At 40.0% G+C, this 21,241-nt stretch overlaps 2 protein-coding genes across 3 annotated transcripts in view; one reads left to right on the forward strand and one right to left on the reverse strand.

Moving 5' to 3' along the window:
• LOC112119371 (spindle assembly abnormal protein 6 homolog) overlaps nucleotides 1-8,076 on the forward strand; it is a 31,440-nt gene extending 23,364 nt beyond the window's left edge. Inside the window, exons 14-17 of one of the 2 annotated variants that reach the window (XM_026655668.2) lie at nucleotides 721-846; nucleotides 3,087-3,181; nucleotides 6,298-6,392; nucleotides 6,513-8,076. In XM_026655668.2, the coding sequence (XP_026511453.1) occupies nucleotides 721-846; nucleotides 3,087-3,181; nucleotides 6,298-6,392; nucleotides 6,513-6,613 (417 nt within the window). In that variant the 3' untranslated portion in view covers nucleotides 6,614-8,076. Of the gene's footprint in view, nucleotides 1-720; nucleotides 847-3,086; nucleotides 3,182-3,497; nucleotides 4,018-6,297; nucleotides 6,393-6,512 lie in introns of those variants that run through there. The other variant, XM_026655669.2, reaches the window with a different exon arrangement.
• A 3,585-nt stretch (nucleotides 8,077-11,661) lies between these two features.
• Nucleotides 11,662-21,241, reverse strand: part of LOC112119373 (hippocampus abundant transcript 1 protein) — a 21,436-nt gene continuing 11,856 nt past the window's right edge. The window contains exons 5-12 of the mRNA XM_026655625.2: nucleotides 21,146-21,191; nucleotides 20,771-20,989; nucleotides 20,302-20,415; nucleotides 19,666-19,737; nucleotides 17,867-17,979; nucleotides 16,854-16,951; nucleotides 15,867-16,030; nucleotides 11,662-13,553 (exon numbers count right to left, since the gene is read on the reverse strand). Of these exons, the coding sequence (XP_026511410.1) occupies nucleotides 13,347-13,553; nucleotides 15,867-16,030; nucleotides 16,854-16,951; nucleotides 17,867-17,979; nucleotides 19,666-19,737; nucleotides 20,302-20,415; nucleotides 20,771-20,989; nucleotides 21,146-21,191 (1,033 nt within the window). The 3' untranslated portion in view covers nucleotides 11,662-13,346. The remainder of the gene's footprint in view (nucleotides 13,554-15,866; nucleotides 16,031-16,853; nucleotides 16,952-17,866; nucleotides 17,980-19,665; nucleotides 19,738-20,301; nucleotides 20,416-20,770; nucleotides 20,990-21,145; nucleotides 21,192-21,241) is intronic.

Consider the following 21,241-nt stretch of genomic DNA (forward strand, 5'->3'; position numbering starts at 1 on the left):
AAAAAAAAAAAAAAAAAAAAAACCAACAACAAAAACCTGTTTGCATTGCTACATTTCTCTTTGATGCACAGAGCCTTGTGTCACTTACATAAACTTGTAATAAGCGTATAGTCAAGAGTATATTAGTCAAATCTTGTGGTTTGTTGTTAGAGGAAAAGCGGTAGTAAAATAATGCTTACCTTGTCTAGTATCCATTCACTTTCTACATGTATTCCTTTTAAGAATGTAAGCATAGGAAAACATGCTTTTTCCTGTACTTTAGTCACTATAATGTATAAACATTAATTTGTAGTAATATTTTGTGATTACGAAGGTCAGTTTTAAATTTTTACATCTATGCTCAGTGAAATTAAATGTCATTGATTACCGGTAAGAATATGAATACCTAGCTCTTTTATAGCACTTTTCATCAGCGGATCTCTAAGTGCTTTACAAAGGAGGTCTGTATCATTATTCTCATTTTACAGTTGGGGAAACTGAGATACCAAGAGGTGAAGTGACCTTCCTAAGGACACCCAGTAAACCAGTGGCAGAGCTAGGAAGAAATCTTAGGTCCCCTGAGTCCCAGTTCAGTGCTCTTGAATGTCTGGGTTCTACTTTAAGTGAACCACTATTAAAAAGAAAAATAGATTGCTGGAACTAGAGATGCATAGATTTTGATTTTCTACTGTTGCACTGCTGTTTCCTTCTCTTTCTACACTTTATTTTTCTCTCTTACAGCTTGACAACAGACTCCGTTTTACTAGCTCAGGAATCAGTTACCCCATCTCTCCGGTATGCGCTTTCCAAAACTTTCCAGAAACCGCACCTGTGAAAAGTGCCAACCAGCAGGTTTCAGGACCAAAGGCAGGCATTTACATTTACTCTTATTTTGTGCTCAAGACACACATTTCTAATCATATATTTCTGAACAGTTTGACGTGGATATGCTATGTGATATGGTTTTTGTGTTGAATGACAGCAAGAATTTGGCTATAACCACTAAATTATTATAATGGTAATAGTACCTGGCATTTTCAAAGCAGTTTACAAACCCTAATTTTCATAACTCTCCTGTAAGATATTTTCCACCTTGTCATGAATTCTCCTTTGAACAAAAGCTACACAGCAAATTAGTTGCAGCATTAAACCTAGAACACGAGAATTCCTGGCAGTTACCTCTGGTTTTTAGTCTAATATACCACACTGCCTCCCAAATGTAACTTCCCTAATTTCTATTTGATTATAGTAAATGTCCTACTGTAAACTAGTGAGAGAGAAGTTCTCAAAGTCAGCAAGATTCCCTTTTCAGTTGTTCCTTTGTATATCTTCGTGTTTCTTTATTCCTTACAGAAGTAGTTTGTAGTACACAAAACACTTAATACATTCTATACAATTTGGGATTGAAATTACTATGGCTCAGTGTCATAGCATCATTATTTCAGAGTATCCTGATGGCACGGGGTGGCCCTGCAGGCATCCCACTCTTTGATTCCTCTTCTCAGGGTTCCTCAAGAATACTTCTCCAACACTGTCTTAGGCTAATAACTAAGGCTAAGGTTTTTGTCATGGTTATTTGTAGTAAAAGTCATGGACGGGTCATGGGTAATAAAGAAAAATTCATGGAAGCCCATGACCTGTCCCTGACTTCTACTAAAAATATCCATGACAAAATGGGAAGCAGTTGCGGGGGGCTGGCTGGGAGCTCCAGGGGTCCCCACCACCCGAGCTTGGAGCTGTGGGGTCCCTCTGCCACCTGCAGGGTGGCAGGACCCTGCAGTTCCCAGCCACTGCAGGCTGAAGTCACGGAGGTCTTTGGAAGTCACAGAATCCATGACTTCTGTGACAAAACCGTAGCCTTACTAATAACACCCATGTCATGGAGTAATATATTAATAGGGGCACCTCGAATCACAAACTAAAGTTCAGTACCGTAACTCAAAAGGGTTGGGCTTTGCCACCACCTTAGACTCCAGGCTCTATTGTCCTTCAGACTAGAGGGCTCTCAGATTTAACTGTGGAATCCCCTCCTAGAGTTCAGACACTCAGACCAAGCAATAATGCAAACAATGGCTGCCCACGTTGGGCTTAATAAAAGTCCCATGTCCCTCCTGGATTCTATCTCAGCTCCCTGCCCTTGTACGTGAGAGTGGCCAAAGAGGTGTTTCCCTGGGTCTTCCTCTTGCTTCAGTATCTCCTTCTGCTACCCAAGCCCCCTGGCTTCTGGCCTGTCTTCCTATTCCCAGAGAGGGCCTGCAAAACTTTCTGCTCTCTGCAGCCTCTTCCTGTCTTTTCCTGCTGCTCTTTATGCATAGGCTTGGAAGGATCAGATTTTCATCAGTAAATGTCAATTTCACCCTCCCCCCCCCCCCCCCCCCCACAGTAATTGTCTGATTTCCCCCATACTTTGAAAATTTAAATTGATTACATTAAAAAAAAAAAAAAGCTTAAATGAACAATGTTATCCAGTGACATTGTTTTTAAAATGGATTCTGCTGAGCCTCTTTTTGGGAGAACACCTGTCCCCTGCTCAGCTGGATGAGGTTAATGAACAGAGCTAGCTTGGCCCCATCCTCTTAAAGGGGCACCCGATTACACTCAGCAAAAGGCTTATCTTACTAAAAACAATCAAACCTGATGTTTCAGAAAAAACACAGAATACCGAAGACACCAAAACTTTAAACAAAGGCTTTCTTGGGAAATATCAGCTTTCCTTTGGCATAACTGACTTCAATCAGATACTAGTCAGCCTATATTAGTGGGCTGTGAGCTGCTGCTCTACCCTAAATCTTAAATTTAACATTAACTTAAATATTTGAGAAGCCGCAACTATTTCCTGTTTTTAGTGGATACCAAACCATGTTGATATGTATCAGTAATTCACCCTGTGCTATCATACATACACAGCAGACTTGTCATCTGAATTGCATCTTTGTTTTATATCTATACTATTTTATTTGTTAAGCATTTGCTAAACATGGTGTGGAACCTTATTGCCCTGAAGTGCTCACAGTCTGATAAAAGTCCTCAGTCTATACATTTTCTTGGTGCATAGTAATATCTGGATCCAAAATGTTGAATGTGTGAAACCTTTGATCTTTTGGCAGGTTCAGTTTAACATGCAGCTTTCAAAAACTAATAAAAGTTCAGACATTCAGCCAGGATTTCCTATTGCAACTGGTCATTCAACAAATATAGAAAAGTGAGTATCATGATAATTGTGTCCATAGAAATTATTTTGAGGCCCAATTTTCAGAGACACCTCAGCCCAGCCTTTCTAAAATTGTTGGAAATTTTTTCCAAAACAGTTTTTTATGCCCAAGTTTGTGAATACACATTGTATTTTGTTCAAGTGAGCATGCACAGACTTACTCACAAAATAAACCTGTATTTTAGAGGCTGCTTTTGAAAATGTGGTCCTCTGTCCAAGTGTCTTTGGAAGTAATTTTTTTGTTTTATGAAGAGTTCTGAAGAAGCCATATTGCATTTCTAGTGAAATATTAAATTCTCGTTTGCAGATTTACCTATCTCCACAACAACAAAAGGCTTGTTCGGCTGTCAGAGTCAGTGCCTTTTTAAAGTAGTCTAATTTTTTCATTATTCAGCTCTCTTGGGATACACTACACAAACCAAACTTTGTCAGACAGCACTAGTGACTTTAAACATGGCTGTACCTGACCCCGTATTGCGACAATTCTGTTCTTCAGTGGAGTTCCACAATAGCAGTGATATTGGTATGTGGGAGTATCAGCTTAATGGGGGCCAGCTACTCTGGAAATGGACGCCATAGTGACCTGAAAAGTGGAGTGAAGGCAATGAATGTTCGTTTGTCAATATGCTGACTGCCCTAGCAAGTCTGGCTAGTGATGGCATTCAGAACCTATTACTTAAAGTGATGTGACTGTAATAATTCCATTTGCAGATGACATCTGGTTTCTTTATTCCAGTTTACCAGGGTGGTGCTGGAGTGTACCAATAGTGGGTGGTTTTAGAAATCATCCAATGAAGGAGGTAGGCCCAGTGGGATGAGTAAGTGAAAACATTAAGCTCTGGCTGCACTGCATATTTTAACTGCATTTAACCAGTTAATTACATGATTAATCCCAGTTATAGCACTAAAGTGTCTTAGACTGGCAAATGTCTTCCTGAGACAAATTTTGCAAATGGTTTTTGTGGTGTAGATAGGACCTCCTCTAACTGTATCTTTTATCTCAGTTGGCTCTACTTTCCAGCTCTCCACTGCTCTGTGGGGGATGTCCCAGAATGCATTGCTCTGTGTCTGTGCCCTTTGGGAATGCTTTCTTCTGAGTCTAAGAGAGCACTGATCCAAAGACCATGTGGATGAACAAACCTGGTTGTCATGTGGTTTTGAGGTGGAAAACGCTGCCATGCAGACAACTGTCATATTTGTTGCAACTGGGCTGGATGAGTGTCAGACTGGTTACAAAAACAGTTGTTTGCTGTGTAGACATGGCTGGAATATTGAATCTATATAAAAGTTATGAAATAAAATGTAAACATTTTATGTAGTACTACGTAAACTTAACATTGAGTAATTGTCCATGTAGATCCCACACTAGGTATCCATGCATGCAAAATCAGAATCTTCGAACAGCAGTGTCCATTGGAGCTGTGCTTGGCACTCATTATGTCCTCGTGCCTTCCCCATCTGAGGGCAGAGCAGTCCCATCCATCCCTCTTAGTGCTTGGCAGTTTGCATCACTGCCATTGCTGTTATAGTGGATTCAAAGCTCTCAGGCTTGAACTCCCTGTTCATTGTGCGATGGACTCATTCCCTGCAGAGAGACATATAGCCATTGTTTATTCCAGGGGTCGGCAACCTTTCAGAAGTGGTGTGCCGAGTCTCCATTTATTCACTCTAAGGTTTTGCGTGCCAGTAATACATTTTAATGCTTTTAGAAGGTCTCTTTCTAGAAGTCTATAATATATAACTAAACTATTGTATGTAAAGTAAATAAGGTTTTTAAAACGTTTAAGAAGCTTCATTTAAAATTAAATTAAAATGCAGAGCCCCCGGACCGGTGGCTAGGACCTGGACAGTGTGAGTGCTACTGAAAATCAGCTTGCGTCCCGCTTTTGGCACACGTGCCATAGGTTGCCTACCCCTGGTTTATTCTGTTTAAGCAGAAGCCTCTTGTTTGACAGTTGTGCTATCTGCTTGTCAAGACGGAGAAAATCCAGGGTCAGTTGGCTAAAATTACTACTTCTGGAGCAGTCTGAGGGGCACTTCAGACCCAGAACAACAGGTATGAGGCTCTTCCACCACTGAGTCCCAGTCAGTCAGCACTTCTGTAAGCCAGAATGCAACTCTTTAAGACCAGTACCAGTAAAAGATCTGATAGGCCATCCACAACTGCCAGAAATCAGCTTGGCACCAAAGGCTGGTACTGCCTCCAAGGTAAGATAACTTGGAACACTGAACCAAACATATTTCCAGGCATCCATCTATATCTTGGGATCTAAATATCCTCACAGGTCTCATGAAGTCCCCCTTTAAACTCCTCTCTGAATGTTCTCTCACTACTTTACTCTCAGATCGCTTTTTTGGTGGCCATTACATAAGCCAGGTGGGGGAGTGAACTTCTGTCCCTCATGGCTCATCCCTCTCCCTTATTATACTGTTTCATCGAGATGCCAAACACTGTGCCTGGACCTGGCTTTGAGATCAGATGCCAAATTAGGAAAGGCATTGTTTAGTGAGTGAGCTAGGACTACTCATTCCCACCTTCCAGCTGAGGTACTGTTGGCCAGTGACTTAGAATGGGATCCACATGGACAAATAATTGAAGAAAGAACCTGTGGTTCTTATGTTTTGTCTGAGTAGCTCCCACAAGCACCCTCCATTCTTGCTCCTTGGAGTCTCCTCTAGACGAGAATCTGGATTAGTGGGAAACTGGAGGGATTGTTGTGACCGCCCTGCCACTTGTACCCCCATCTGAGGGAATATATGCTGGGTACAGGCATGATCCCAACAGACACTGCTGTTCAGATTACAGTCTTGCATGCACCATGGATTAAAATATCTCAAAAGTACCACAGTTACTGCAAGGTAAGTAACCATTACGTTGCTATTGTTTTAGCTCCTGCATTGATGATGTTATGGTAAAAACAAGTATTTGAGATGTCTTTTAGGTTGCTGCTGCTTCAGTCAGTCTTAATCTCTTTGAAGGGCCTTTACTTTAGGCCCTGAAGTATATTATTAGTGAGCTTTACTGCATCAAAAACACAAGCTTACAAAATTAGGTAAAAGTGTTAAGTTTTCCTATTTTAAGCATGATTCTATTTTCTTTTGGTTAGTGGTGAGAATTTGGGATTGGAATTGAAGTATTTAAAGAAAAGAGAAGACAGCATTCCTTTACGAGGTCTCAGCCAAAATACATTTAACTCCTCAGGTAGGAAGGGCAGTAGTTCCATGAAAGTAAACAAATCTATTTCAAAATGCTTTCTGCTTTAAGAAGGTGCTATTTGTACCCCCCAGAAGTTAATAGTGTTTTTTCCCCCCCCATTTGCAGAATATCCGAAATCCTCCACATCAACAAAAACACTAACTTCATCAAAACCCGGAATACAGTCTACAGCCTCTGCTTACTTCCCTGGATTGCAAACAACATAATCATTAGATGAAATCTTTTATTTTACCAACTATCGAAGATTTTGGATAGCTTTTAATTAAGATACTAAATACAATTATTACCCCTTAAAATGTCAGTCAAAATGTTATAGTAACTGTTTAAAATGAGTTAACTTTACCATACATTTGTATAATCTTTGGCTTTTGTGAAGAAAGCAAATTGATTTACATAAATATCAGTATACAATTCCAGCCAGAAAAGTAAAATACGGAGGGGGAAAAATATTAACTACTTTAATCACATGAAAATATAATGCTACAAAATGATTGTTTAGAAATGACCATTTATAAAATGAGGCAAAGCCTTTAAAAAGGTTTATAAATGGTTATGGAGCAACAAGACCTACAGAGGAGTTTGTGTAGTAAACAACCTATTTTAATCTTTCCCCTTGCCAGAAATCCACAAACTAATGATATTGCTAATAGTTCTATCATTATGCTGAAACTCAGTCCTGCTTGGAGTTTCTCCTTGAAAATACCTAGTAACTTTAGGATCTTGCTCCTGGAAAATGCACAGCAAGCTCTGAAGTCAGTGGTAGTTGTGTTGGGCAGTTTCCTGATATAGGAAACTTCTTTTCCCAAGTTATTCCTACATCTGTTTGGAGTTCAAATCTAATTTTTGGTTTCTATACTGAAAGACATGTTTGTATAGCATTTTGAACTTACTACCCTGGACTCCTTAGCCCCTAAAGCAACACTTGTGCCAGGATACTAGTGTAATAACCCAGGTCCGCTAAGACCAGGTAGTGCATTATATTCTCCTTGTACAGGATTTTGGCAGTGTGGAGCTGCATTATTCCACCAGTCACACTCCATGTATGGATGAAATATACACACTGGCATTCATCTCTGGAGAACATTTCTGTAACATGCAGCGGGATGTGGAGTATCTTTCATTGGCCTGTCCGTTGAGTTGACCTGCCACCTATGGAACACTGTTTCCTGTCAAGGTATGTCTATACTGCAATCTGAGGGTGTGGTTGAAGTCCAAGTAGACATACCTGAACTAGCTTTAATGTAGCTAGTTCAAATAAGAGCAGTGAAACTGCTTCACTCTGGACTAGCTCCACAAGTAATTACTCAGGATTCTGGGCAGGCCTGTACAGCCCAAATGGAAGCACCTGCTGCTGCAGCATCTTCACTGCTCCAGTACCCAAACTGGCTAGATTGGGGATGTCTACTTGAGCTATAATCACAACCTGTAATTGCAAGTATAGGCATATCTTCAGAAGCTCAGTTACAAGAATGTAAGGGTCAAAGGGGTGAGCACTTTGCTTCTGGCCTAGGACTCATGTGAATTTCTTAAATTGGAAGCATCTTACATTTTGTAAATGTAAGAGCTGAAGCATTGTGGGATCACTCATGTTCCTAACATAGAGACACTTCCTAGCTTTAAAATTATGCAGGACATTTATTTAATATAGGTTTCAGGTGGTTTCTTTCTTTGGCTTTCTTAAACCAACTACTTTTTTACATATATTCATATATTTGTGTGCAGGTTTATATCTTGTGGATCACTAGTCAAATATTTAAATTAGCTACTTAAAAATGAGATCCTAAATACTTACCTTAGTAAAAGCGCACAATTGAGTTATGGCTACAAATTTCACATCTTGTCACAGCCCCTGGCTATTTTTTTCTCTCTCTCTCCATAGCAGATGATTCCACATACAATGGGCTAGTTTGTAATACATTGGAAATTACAACCAACTATCTGAACTACTGTCTTGTTCCAGTAATTTTATGAAGCATTAATGAGAACATCTGGAAACCATTTCATATTCTACTACTGTAATCAAAGATGCCTTCGCTGGTGACTACAGTGGTGTACAGAACATATCAAGTAAATTTAACTGTACTTACCACTTAAGCTGGGGTTCATTGGTGGAATCATGCTACAACCTGAGTGTGTGATCTTCCACTGAGTGTCCCAGTTACATGGAATTGAGAAGTAAATTTTTCTCTGCATCTTCTATGACCCATATTCTAATATCAAACTAGTAATTTAAAATGACAGTACAATTAGAGGGAATTTTCCAATAATATCTTGAACTCAATTTATGCCCCTAGCTCTACAATTCTGTAATATTGTATCAGAATCTACTCCTTCTCTTTCCCTTAATGTTTGAGTGGCTAATCCTAATTTTGCACATTACTGTCCAAATGTATATTAAACACCTTGGAGTGTAAAATTTGTATATTTGTTTATAATCAGTTTGTATTTGTGTGTGTGTGTGTGTATAGTTGCTTTTGGAAATGTATATGTTAAAGGAAATATTAAAATGGTTTCAGTAAAGATGTTTCTGGTCAGCTACAGTGGACTTAGTTAAGTGGAAACATATTGGGGGGGAGAGAGGTTTCACTCACTCAAATATTTTAAAACCAGAATTAGAGCAAAGTTATTTCACTACAGTCCAGACCAGAAAGTGGTACCACTTTGCCAGACAGAGCTTCATGGCCCACTTATCAAGCTCCATAGTCCAAAAATTTAGGATTTACAAAAGCTGCTCAGAACAGATAATTGAATATTTTTAGAAAATGACTAAATACACTTTCACGCAATGCAGTAGTATTAGAAATCAGTATGAAACTTGAACTGGGGACTAGATCCTTCAAAGGAACTTGGATAGTATGGCACCTTGCTGCCCAGTGGCATTCAGAGCCCAGCATCCAGGTGCCCTACACAATGCATGGGGAAAGTTTGAGGATTTACATCTTAAGGACCTGTCAGCTAAGCAAGATTAATTTACTGTCACTGTTTGGTGGTGGTATAGGATGGCCATGACAAACTGTCTCACATTATCCCACTCAAGTCTTTAAGACTTTAAAAAACCCCAAACACTTACCTCAGACAGTTAGACCCAAGAGCAAGATGCCTGCACAGTTGCTACTTGTACAAAATAAATGCTCAAAGCAGCTTAGTAGCACTTTAAATGAGCAAACAGTACATTAAAGTATTATACTGATGGCTTTTTCTTTTAATAAAAGGTAGCAGGAACTTCTAGGGGTAAAGAACTACATGCATAAAAGCTGGAGGGCAGGGTGTTTGGTGATCATGCAGCCTGAAAAGTTACACAGAGGCCCAACTTGGATAGTGCACTACAGCCTGAGTCCATGTATTTGTATTTGGCCAGAGCTACACTCATGTGTAAGACTTTTTTAATATCACTTGTACACAGATAAATATAATCACTGAAATTGATTCCTCCATGTTAAAAAGAGGCAGGTATTTTAAATAAGGTAAGAGCATGCCTTGCTGTTTTGTCAATGTCCTTCCTTTCCTGGAGGTGGCTCTGATCCTATTGCTAAAGGTGATACCAGCTCAAGCCCTACCTGTAATTCATTTAGTAAAGGGAAGAGATGGTTTAAGCAGACCTGGAGACTGAATACAGGAACCAGCAGAGAAAGAATCTTATTGATCCAGTATTTGGCTGTGTACTAGATAACATTGTTTGATTCTAGTAATTCCAAGCCAGACACAGCACTTTATTTTCATCTGACTGGACTCTGCTTTACCCTAACACATTAAAATGCTGTTCTTTTTCAAGTGCTGTATCACATTTGATTGTTACTGATAATGAAGTTAACTTCACACCATCTGCTATTGTGGCAAGGGCATCAATGACTTTTAGCAAAGTTTAACCTAAACTAATTGCTAGAGGCTGCTGCTTGACAATACTTTCTACCTCTTTTTCTTATATCAAAGATTACTAGTAACTCCTTCTGCAGTGCTGTAGTCCAAGAAAAAAAAAATACTTGAGTATAAGTCCATCTTTTAATCAGAAGTAGCCTGCTTCAGGTATGTGGCCCCTTAATTCAGTGGTAAATGAGTTAATACCAAGTAAATTTAAGATTAGGGTTTTTACTTAATTTTGAGTAACATTCTTTTAGATGTTGCATGGCAAGATGGGTGCAAGAATCAGAAAATGAAACATTAAGAAAAGAGGTATGCCAGTAACATTCACTGAACATATTTCAAGTTGCTCCAAAGTTAGTCCATGCATAAGTTTTGATTTTGGCAACATTGATACCTTTTGAGAAGTATTAACATTTGAATTAGAATTGATTGTATTAGTCTGCCCCTTTTTGCAGGGGAGATACATTTTGAATAAAACAAGATAATCAGTAAATGACAAGATCTTTTACTACATCCTGATTTGAGGCTTCACTTAAACTAGGTAGGCCCAGTCATTCCCCTCAAATATCCATATCCAAAGTTTCCTATGGCAAGTAATGTGAGGTGCAGCCCACCCACCCCCACTCCCCTGATGGTATTCACTGGATACACGTTCCCAATTATCCCTTCTATCACAGGGGTGGGCAAACTACAGCCCAGGGGCCACATCCTGCCCTTCAGCTGTTTTAATCCAGCCCTTAAGCTCCCACCAGGGAGCAGGATTAGGATCTTGCCCTGCTCTGCATGTGCCACAGCTCCCAGAAGCAGAGGCATGTCCACCCTCCAGCTCCTACACATAGGGGCACCTAGGGGTCTCCACATGCTGCTCCTGCAGCTCCCATTGGCCTGGAACCATGGCCAATGGGAGCTGCAGAGGCTACAGACAGGGCAGTGCACAGAGCCATCTGGCTGCCCCTCTGCATAGGAGCCAGAGGGGGAACATGCCGCTGCTTCCAGGAGCTGCTTGAGGTAAGCGCCACCTGGAACCTGCACCCCTAATCCCCCTTCCACAGAGCACCCTCATGCACCTCCTCATCCCCAACCCCCAGAGCCTGCTCCTGCACCCTGAACTTATTTTTGACCACAGCCCACACCCCCAACCCCCAATTTCATGAGCATTCATGGCCCGTCATACAATTTCCAGATGTGGCCCTTGGGCCAAAAAGTTTGCCCACCCCTGTTCTATCAGCTCAAAGTCGATTTTATTGCTACAGAATCTGCCATACTCCTTTTTTCAAAACACACTGAGGCCCAGCTGTACATTTTACAGCATCAGAATAAGTATTCATAGCATAGGTGCATCACACTTAGGTTTAGCGCTAATCTGATTTAAGGTATAAACAGCTTGCTAATGTCAAGTTCAAAATTAATTAAACAAAGCAGAGCCCTGCAGCAGGAAAAATTGTGTTTGAATGCTTTTACATACAATATAAAAACTTTTTTTTAGTAACAGCAGGGAATCTCTCTTGCAGGATCTAAGGTTTTTGTGGATAGAAGCAGGATAAAAATGCAAGAAAATGCAGGACCAGGTGGGAGTGGGTTGCAGGGCAGGACAGGAGTGGGATTAAAAATGTCCCATGCAGCGCTCTACTTGGCAATAAATTGCCCATTATTTTAGTTTCTTGCTGATTTAATACAATACCACTATTAAGCAAAAGCTTTTCATGAAAATTTTGCAGTACAAGGACAAATAAGCTATTACAGGTATGTGGGAATGAAAAGGGTAAAATTCACACAATTTACCTACAATTGGTATTTGTCTGTTGAATGAAATTACATTTAAAGCACTAAGGAACCCAAAAACTTGACAGCAAGTGAGAAAGCAATATTAAGGCTACAGTACGTTCAGCAGGCTATAAGACATTACAGAATTCATATACAGATATATGGTTTGAACGGATTTCAAAGACAATTTAAAAAATTCATTAAAATATTCATTTATTAACAATATATTTACACATTTTCCAGCTCTCAGTCAACCATGATGAATGTTCAAAGTTAAAAAACCAGTAAGCAGTAACCACAAGATGAAAACATTTTAAACTATACCTTATACACAATTTATACAAAGGAATACTTGTTTAAATAATACAACTGGACACAAAAATATACATTTTTAGAGAAATTCACATCAGTAACTGTATAAAGCTTTCTCTCCTGTACTAGGGTCCTGAAAATTTAGGACTAAAACATTAGCTCTGTAAAAGTAAAAAGTTACTAGCCAGTCTTGAAAGGCCACTATATAGCACACTGACATTTTCAAGGCTATCAGCTTATATTTCAGTTTGTGTATTCAAGTTTTGAGGTCCTTATGATTACGCAAACATCAGAAATTGTGGTATAAACTGTATCTGAGAAAGCAGAGTTTTAGAGCCAATATTAAAATCTTGTAGGCTCAAAAGACCCACTAATTTAAATACTAACTGATACTATCTTGTACTCCAAAAATTAGGAAGAATTAAAGTAATGCACTTACACACAAAACTTTTACTGTTCAGCAAGTGTGCTCACCACATGATTTTGTATTAGTATAAACTTAAAATAAAACCTCCCATACAGTGATTTTAAAATGAAACCAATTCACCTTTTCCTTACTTGAGTGCATTTACATTAAGGCTTTGTACTATCTGACCCAAAATTTTACAACATAAAATGAATGGGTCCACAAATATGCTAGTATGTCTCATTGAGACTTAGCATGAAGAGAATTAAAGCTTTACACCTTAAGGAAATGGACACAGGGACACATGCTGATACCTTGAATATGTTTTCCTTTTTGTCTCAGAACTAGGATGAAAAGGTTAATTATATTAATAGTATGAGACCAGTGCTTAGTTTGTTCTTTTTAAAAAGTTAATTTAATTGTAACATCTTTGGAGAAATTTCCAGTTCCTGTCTGTAGTTCCTACAAATTTCATGCAGAAAGATACGTTTCTTAAGATAATGTTAAGAAATTACATTTTTTATGTAAATGGAATGTATATCCAGAACTGGAAACAAGACCTATGAAATATAAAAACGTTTTTCTGGATTTTGTTGTCATACATTTGTGTCTTGCAATAAAGGTTCTTTGGCCTCGCCAGGGGCCTGTGGACTGTGTGGATGACCATGACTGCCACTGTGTTTTTTCCAATTGCTGGACCGTGCATTTAGATTGGTGTGTTCAGGAATAAACAAGGCAACAAGCAAAGCCAGCAGCACAGAGCATGCTCCAAACAAGAAAGGGGGTCCAGGAATTATGGAGTTCTGAAAATAACAAAAACACTTATTTTCTAGAGGAACCGTTAAGTAAATTCATAGTTCACAGACACTGGTTGGTTCACATCAGGCTCTGTACTTAAAAACAAACATATTTTACAATTTCATTAGTTTAGGGCACAATACTCTTAATGAGTGGGCTATTTCAATACCCAGCCCTAGTAAACCTTATTCATAGATGAATGACAGTCATTCTCAAAGGCTGAGGGAGGAAACCCAGAAGAGGAGAAACCTGTTAGATGAATTTCTCTTTGGGTGTTTTTTAAACTGCAGAATTCTCTCTTCTATCTTCACAGGAAACGTGCCACTGCCTAGTTGTCTTACCTGCCAGAAATATAGACTTATAGAATCATACAGCTGAACTGCTATTTCCAGCCATGTAATTAAAACTCACTGTAGCTACCAGATGAAGTATAGGGCTGGTCTTCACTGCCCTGTTAGCCTGAGGTATAACTCAAGCTTTGTCCCTAGCCCAGCTCCTTTGAAACACACACAAATCTCTAGCTTGCCAACCCATCAACATTAACAGCCACATTTAAACAGGAAAAGCCAAGGTACTAACTACTATTTAAAAAGTTATCCAAGACTGTGAATTAAACAGAAAATACAAAAGCAGAAGACTACCTCCTTCACCCGTCTATATTCTGTGGTAGACATTACAACGGTGCAGTGTAGACACCATAAGTCATTTAACTATACAAAAGGGACTATGATCTAACTCGCTCTGCTTATTTTCTGTCTCAGCCAGAAAGTTACTTTATTTACAGGATTTCATTCTATGGTTTTACTCTTTTCATTCATGCACTCATGTGATTTAAGCATGAATACTTCAAGTAAATTGAGTAAACCAACCCCCCCCTCTCCAGTCAAGTGTAAATAAAGGACAAGATCTTCAAGCTTTGTCTTTCATCACACCATGAAAAAGACTGGCTGACTTGTAGACTTATTTTGCAGCAGTAAATTTTAGATAATTTATTATTTTTAAAAATAATAAGCTATAGCTGGAAGGACCAGAACTGGCACTCAATTGCTTCCAAGGAATGAAGAAGTGTATAGGCTGGTATCTGACCATAATGGTAATTTCTGCCTCCTTTTAGGCAGAGACATATCGACAGGCCAGAACGTTTTCCAATGTCAGATAAAGAGGAGAAAGTGGCAAGGCCTGACAAGAAGCGTGCCACAAGGAAGTATGAAAAGAGCAAAGCATATTCAGCTTTTTAGTATCCAGTCTAAATCATGTGTTTTAAAATATTCAATAGACTTAAGATACAATTCTGGGCACAGTAGTACCAGAAAAAAATATTTACAAGTTGAAGAAAATTTAGAGAAAAGCAGCAGTTAACAGGCAAGAGAGACCAGCATACAAGGAAAGAATCAAGAGATGTGTAACTTGGTCAGAAGACGGAGAATAGGAAAGTGTTTAAAAATGTGAACCAACAGGGTTCTTTTTAGGGTGATCCAAAGGAGCAATGGGATTGATTAATCAATGGAAAATTTAGGCTCAATATCAAGAGGATTGTCTTAATTACAAGAGTTATTAGACAGGTCAAGAGTCTCACAACAAAAGTGGATTGAGAAGTCCCTTTGCTTGATTCATTTAAAGCTGGACTGTCTAAAGCACTGTAGAATGTGTCACAGGGCAGCGAGATGAACTACAGTATCCAATTTATTCCCCCTCCGCCCCTTCCAAGGTGTAGAATAGAGGTTCTCAAACTGTGGTCCACGGACCACCAGTGGTCCGCAAGCTCCATTCAGGTGGTCCGAGGATAGTTCCCGCTAAGATGCGTGCCTGGGTGGCCGCACACAAGAGAATGAAGGGCCACCCACCTAATTAGTGGAGCCGCGCAGGCGTGACTCCACTAATTAGGTGCCTGGACCCTGGAGAAGATGCATATGTAAGGTGAGGTGGTGGCCTGGAGGGGGGAGGGGAGAATAGAGGGTAGGTGGGAGGGGGGAATTTGGGAACTCGGGGGCTGCTGCGGCGGGGGAGAGACCCCTCTCCATCCCAGCCCCAGCTCGGGGGGCTGCCGTGGTGGGAGAGAGAGGGCACATCCAATGCATTAGAAAGGTAAGACTACTGATATTAAAATGAGTTGTGTTTTTTAATATAGCACTTTTATCCAAAGTGCTTTACAATAGTTAGCTAATGGTACGAACAACATTTGGAAAGATCATTAAGTGGTCTGCTGAGACCCTCAGCAATTTTCAAGTGGTCTGCGAAAAAAAAAAGTTTGAGAACCACTGGTCTAGGATTGATCTTTGCTGCATTTCTTGTAACTTATAAATAAATAGGAACAATACCTGTTCTGAATGGTGTTGTGTGGCCACGTTACCTCCCAATTCAGTTTCAGTCATTGGGAGTTCATTCAATTCTACATGGAATATGTAGAATATAAAACCATAAAGTGCTGGTCCCAAACCATTACACAATCCTCGAATTCCTGTTATCATCCCTTGAACAACACCTAAAGAAAAAGGCATTCCATGAAATTAGATGTGTATACAATGAAGACTATTTAAAATGCTTTTTGGCAATTGTCTAACATGCAATGGGGCCTGATTCACTTTTTCCCCATGCTGGTGTAAACTAGGAGTAACTTCACTAAAATTAATCGGGATACACCATTGTAAGACTGATGTGAGAGGAGAATCATGCCTACACCAGAACCAAAACAATGAGGAACATTGGGCAAGACAAACTTTATGTTTTAGTCAGAGCACAGCATTTCCTATGCCATACTGACCAAAACACTATCAAATCTGGTATGTTGTCTCTGACAGCTATGTCTCATGCTTCAGAGAAAAGCAAAAACATATTACTGGGGGGCTCCTAGACACTACAGTAATAATGAATAAATGCACCTGAAGAATTGAGTAAATCCATGCATAGTGGGAGAGAAGAAGAATTGAAACATGATCAGCTGATGTACTGAATCAAGAGAAGTAGTGATGTAGTATTATGCTACCTTCAATGCATGGGTTTTCCCTATGCTAGACACACTCATTCATCTGCATTGTTTGAAGAGTATACCCCAGCTGCCTCCAAACAGTCCACAGGCCTTGAGAACTACCACTCTTCTACAGTGAAGTTAAAACTACACTAATGTTTCTCATTTACATTAACATACTATTATGTTGGCTAATTTGTCCTGCAAACTAGCATGGAGGTTAAGGATAAACCTTGAGTACCAGTAAGACAGCATTGATACATCTGGTGCTAAGGAGGTCAGAATATCCCTAGTTTGAACATTCCTTAAAATTAACAACAACAAGATATATAAAACATACCCTGTTGATCAGCATCAGCAGTTCGTGAAACTAGTGCACTTACTGCTGGGAACGTAATACTAGACATTGCTGCAACAGCCCCTGCTGCCCACATCATCCTGAAAAACATAAGTGTTAAGAGAAAGAATCAAGGTAAGAATTCTGAATTTCTACCTTCCATATACCTCTTATTACAAAGTTTAGAAAGAACTGCACACACTACCCAAGCAATAGAAAAGTCACAAGTTAATTATCATTGCTTGATTTCATACCTAATCAATTATTCTGAATTTAACAAATGGTGTAAAATAATTTAAGAGATGATTAGAAAAGTCCCCAATCCTTGCAAAATCCTGACGCTTGCTGGGAAGCATTGATCATGTATTTTGTAAACTCTCCTCCCAAATTAAGAGGAGGTGAACATCCAAAAAGCGAACTTAACTTAGTTTTCCCCGTTAGGTCATTGGTATGTTAGCACGTGTAAAGGGTGCAATCATGGGAGTGTGGGGGGAGGGAGAAAGGAGTGCTACAATTGATGTAAACTGACATCTTGACAAGTCAATGCAGTCTACTACAAGTAACAAGACACCCCCCCCCAAAAAATTAAAAAAAAGAATTAAGAAAATATGACTGTTAGAGGAAAGAGGACAAAGCATTTTTCAATGTTGTTTGGTGTCCATTTCCTTTTAGATAAAAATATCCATGAACAATCTTTGGTCTTATGAAGATTATTGGCACAAGAGATTGACGTTGTTTAGGTCAATCATACAGTACAATACCAAATTCTTGGTTTGGTATGGTTCACCAGACAGTGTTTCTTTGACTGCACCAAGTATAAACCAATTACATCTTTAAAAAAAAAAGGTTCCATCTTAAGAGGAGACAAAGGACACGTTGCCTATAACCGCTCATGTAAAACTGATGCATGTAAAAACACACACAAAAAAACCCTTTGTGAATGTTTATTAAGTAGGAAGTAATTTAAAATCTTCGTATGTCAGTTCATTAATTCAACTAAAATGAAATGTACGTACCAAGGCTCCGAGCCAAAACCATACCATGCAAGCTGTAATATTTGAAATCCCAGACCCAGTAAGATGGTGTTTTTATTTCCAATGGACCGCATAAGTAAACTCAAAACTACTGTCTGATGGGAAAAAGAATGTCATATTTTAATTGTGAATACTCACGTTATACAGCAATACATATAAAATGTTCACTAGTTTTGACAGAAGCAAAGTAAAGTTCTATGATGTAGTATTTTCTAGACAGACTGAAACGTGTAATAATGGAGAGAGATATGTGAAGAGATTGTTACCGTGCTCTTGATGTGCAACAATTTAGATTTTCCTTGAGGAATCCATACACTGGGAATATTATTTAACCTGCCCTGATGACTTAAACAAGCTATTTTTCAACCCAAACTAAGCTTAAGGAGAAGATTGAATCAACTTCTAAGAGGTTTGGGAGTGTGGCTAAGGAAGAAATAAATTAAGGTTAAGGCACTAGACCAGGGGTCGGCAACCTACGGCACGCGAGCCGATTTTGAGTGGCACACAGCTCCATGCTGCGGTCCCGGCCCCCAGCCCCACTCAGCCCCCCCGCCCACTGCTCTCCCCTGCGGGGGCAGCCAAGCTTCCCCCTTCCCCCACTTCTTCCCCCAGCATGGTGCTTTCCTGCCCCTCTTCCTCTCCTTCCCTGCTCCAATCAGCTGATGGCCCTAGCGAGGGGGAGGGGGAAGAGCGCAGCATGGACACAGCTCCGTAGAGGACGCAGAGAGAGGTAGGGACGGAGCCTGGGGGAAGGGGGTGGAACAGGGCATATCCCTTCCAGCCCCCTGCCATGAGCCGCTCAGGGCAGGGGGCTAGGAGCACCCCAGCCTTCTGCCCTGCACCCCTCTGCCCTGAACCCCCCCCACCCCCCCCCCCCCCTCTGCCCCTCCTCCCCCCCCCCCCCACCCCCCCCCCGCCTTCTGGCCTGCATCCCCCCCCACGCCCCCAGCCCTCTGCCCTGACCCTTGAACCCCCCCACACCCCAGCCCTCTGCCCTACACCCCCCCCACACCCCAGCCATCTGCCCTGATCCCTGAACCCCCTCCACACACACACACACACACCCCAGCCTTCTGCCCTGAACCCCCTCCCCCAGCCCTCTGCCCTGACCCCTGAAACACCCGCCCCTCCAGGTCTGGGGTCCCGGCCGCAGGCCCTGCTCAGTCCGCTGCCGGCCTAGGTGAACAGAACCCCAGGCTGGCAGCGAGCTGAGCAGGCTGGTGGCATAAGATCAGCATTTTAATTTAATTTTAAATGACGCTTCTTAAACATTTTGAAAACCTTGTTTACTTTACATACAATCGTTTAGTTATATAATATAGACTTATAGAAAGAGACCTTCTAAAAATGTTAAAATGTATTACCGGCACGCAAAACCTTAAATTAAAGTGAATAAATGAAGACTTGGCACACCATTTCTGAAAGGTTGCCGACCCCTGCACTAGACTACAATTCGTGATGTGCATTATATTCCAGCTCTGACAGATTTAAGGCAGTCTCAATGTCTGTGCATCACAGTTCTTTCACAAAATGGAGATATTTTTCTACTTCCCAGGATGTGAGAATGAATTGTTTATGAAATGGTCAGACATTAGGTGATGGGGAAAAAAAGGAAGCCATTTAAAATGAGATCAGAATTCAAAGCATCTCTTTCCTTTTCTATTCTAACCTTCTGAAACCAGATAGACTGAGTTCCTGGAATTACAGTTACAGGGATTGTCATAATATTTAGCTCTCACTTGAACCCATTATATTAGTGAAATTTATAGATCAATATTTACCTGTGCAATAATGGAGAGAATCCCAAGAACTGCTATAAAAGCTGCAACACTTTCAGGTGAAAATCCCATTATCTACATTAGAGAAGGAGAAATTTGATCATTAAACTTCAAATGTATATTGACACGTCTTTCATGTTTTGTGACATCAGTGGAAAGAATAAATGGAGTAACTAGAAAAACGCTTAATCTGAAATAGAAGAAGACATCCCTGATTTTCTTCAATCCCATAATCCATTGAAACCAACATTTACTCTTGCATAAAATAAAGAGAAAGAACTAGTGCGGAACAGAAAATAACTTCTATAATGGAATATGGAACTTGAAAGAAAAATTGACCCCATACTGTAAGAGACTAAAAATATTTTATCAGCTAACAAAAGCTAATTTTAACCACTGCAATGTAGTGGAACTTGTACTTCAAGGAATAATGCAAATGACTTTAAGAAACATGAGAAATATTTTGAGAACAGATTCATCTCTTTATTAACTATCAGAGTAACTAAAAGCCACTATCAACAGCCATTAATCATATTGACTACCCATATATTGCTAAAGTAATGTAACAAGTGCAAAGAATACTCCCTTCTAAAAATTTAGTTTTCCTTATCAGACATTTCTTCATATGCAGATTCTTACCTGTCTGAGGTATAGGAAGAAGCTGGAATATTGACCTGCCTCCGGGAGGTAGGAAAGAAAGACCGTTATGCAGATTAGCAGCACTATGGAATCTTGACCCACTTTCTTTAGTGACTAGGACAAAAAAAGACAGCTATAAGGTCAATAGAAAACATCTACTCTTCATCATTCATAAGCAATTATATACAAATGGAACACCGAAAGAGGCAGATGCTCTTTAATACATACATCACTGTTAAAACATGTGCTTCAGCACATGCTAATCTGCATTTGCTAATCCCTGCTAAGCAGCAATTTGACGCTACTCACACCCTTCCCCAATAAACCTAGAAACTCCTCAAACAATTTTTTTTAAAACCCAAATCAGGGGATAATTACTATCAGTCCCATTCCTGACTCAAAAGCAGTACAAATCCAAATCTGCATATATCAAGCCACCACTCCATACTTAAACATTTAAATAGCTTACTGCAAAGGGATCAGCCTGTTCCCAAGAAATGGGTGCTCCCCATGATGCTGGCCTCATCTTCTCGGGCAGTGATTCCGGTACAGCAACAAGAATAAAACAAATATCCAACAAAGCTATAGCTGTAGCTAGGACCACTACCAAGCTGTTTCCATAGACTCGACCAAGGTAGGCACCAATAGCTGGGCTAGTAACTAAACTTGCTGCAAAAGTTGCTGAAACCTGTAACAGGCAAAAGTCAGTATGAGAATAAGTTTTCCAGTAAGGAAGATCAAACTTATCCAATCTTTTTTTCTGACTTCACTTTCAGCACCTTCACTTCCATAAACTTAGTTACAAATCACCCTAATCAGGTGGACAAGTTCTGAACTAACGTACAGCTCTTTTCTCTGGCACTGCAGCAGCAACCACAGATTTCAGACATCTGAAGTTTTTAACGAAAAAAAATGTGGTTAAGTGGGGCAGCACTGTATA

The sequence above is a fragment of the Terrapene carolina genome, unplaced genomic scaffold, assembly GCF_002925995.2.
Source record: "Terrapene carolina triunguis isolate 2854851 unplaced genomic scaffold, T_m_triunguis-2.0 Scaffold210, whole genome shotgun sequence".
NCBI classification, from domain to species: Eukaryota; Metazoa; Chordata; order Testudines; family Emydidae; genus Terrapene; species Terrapene triunguis.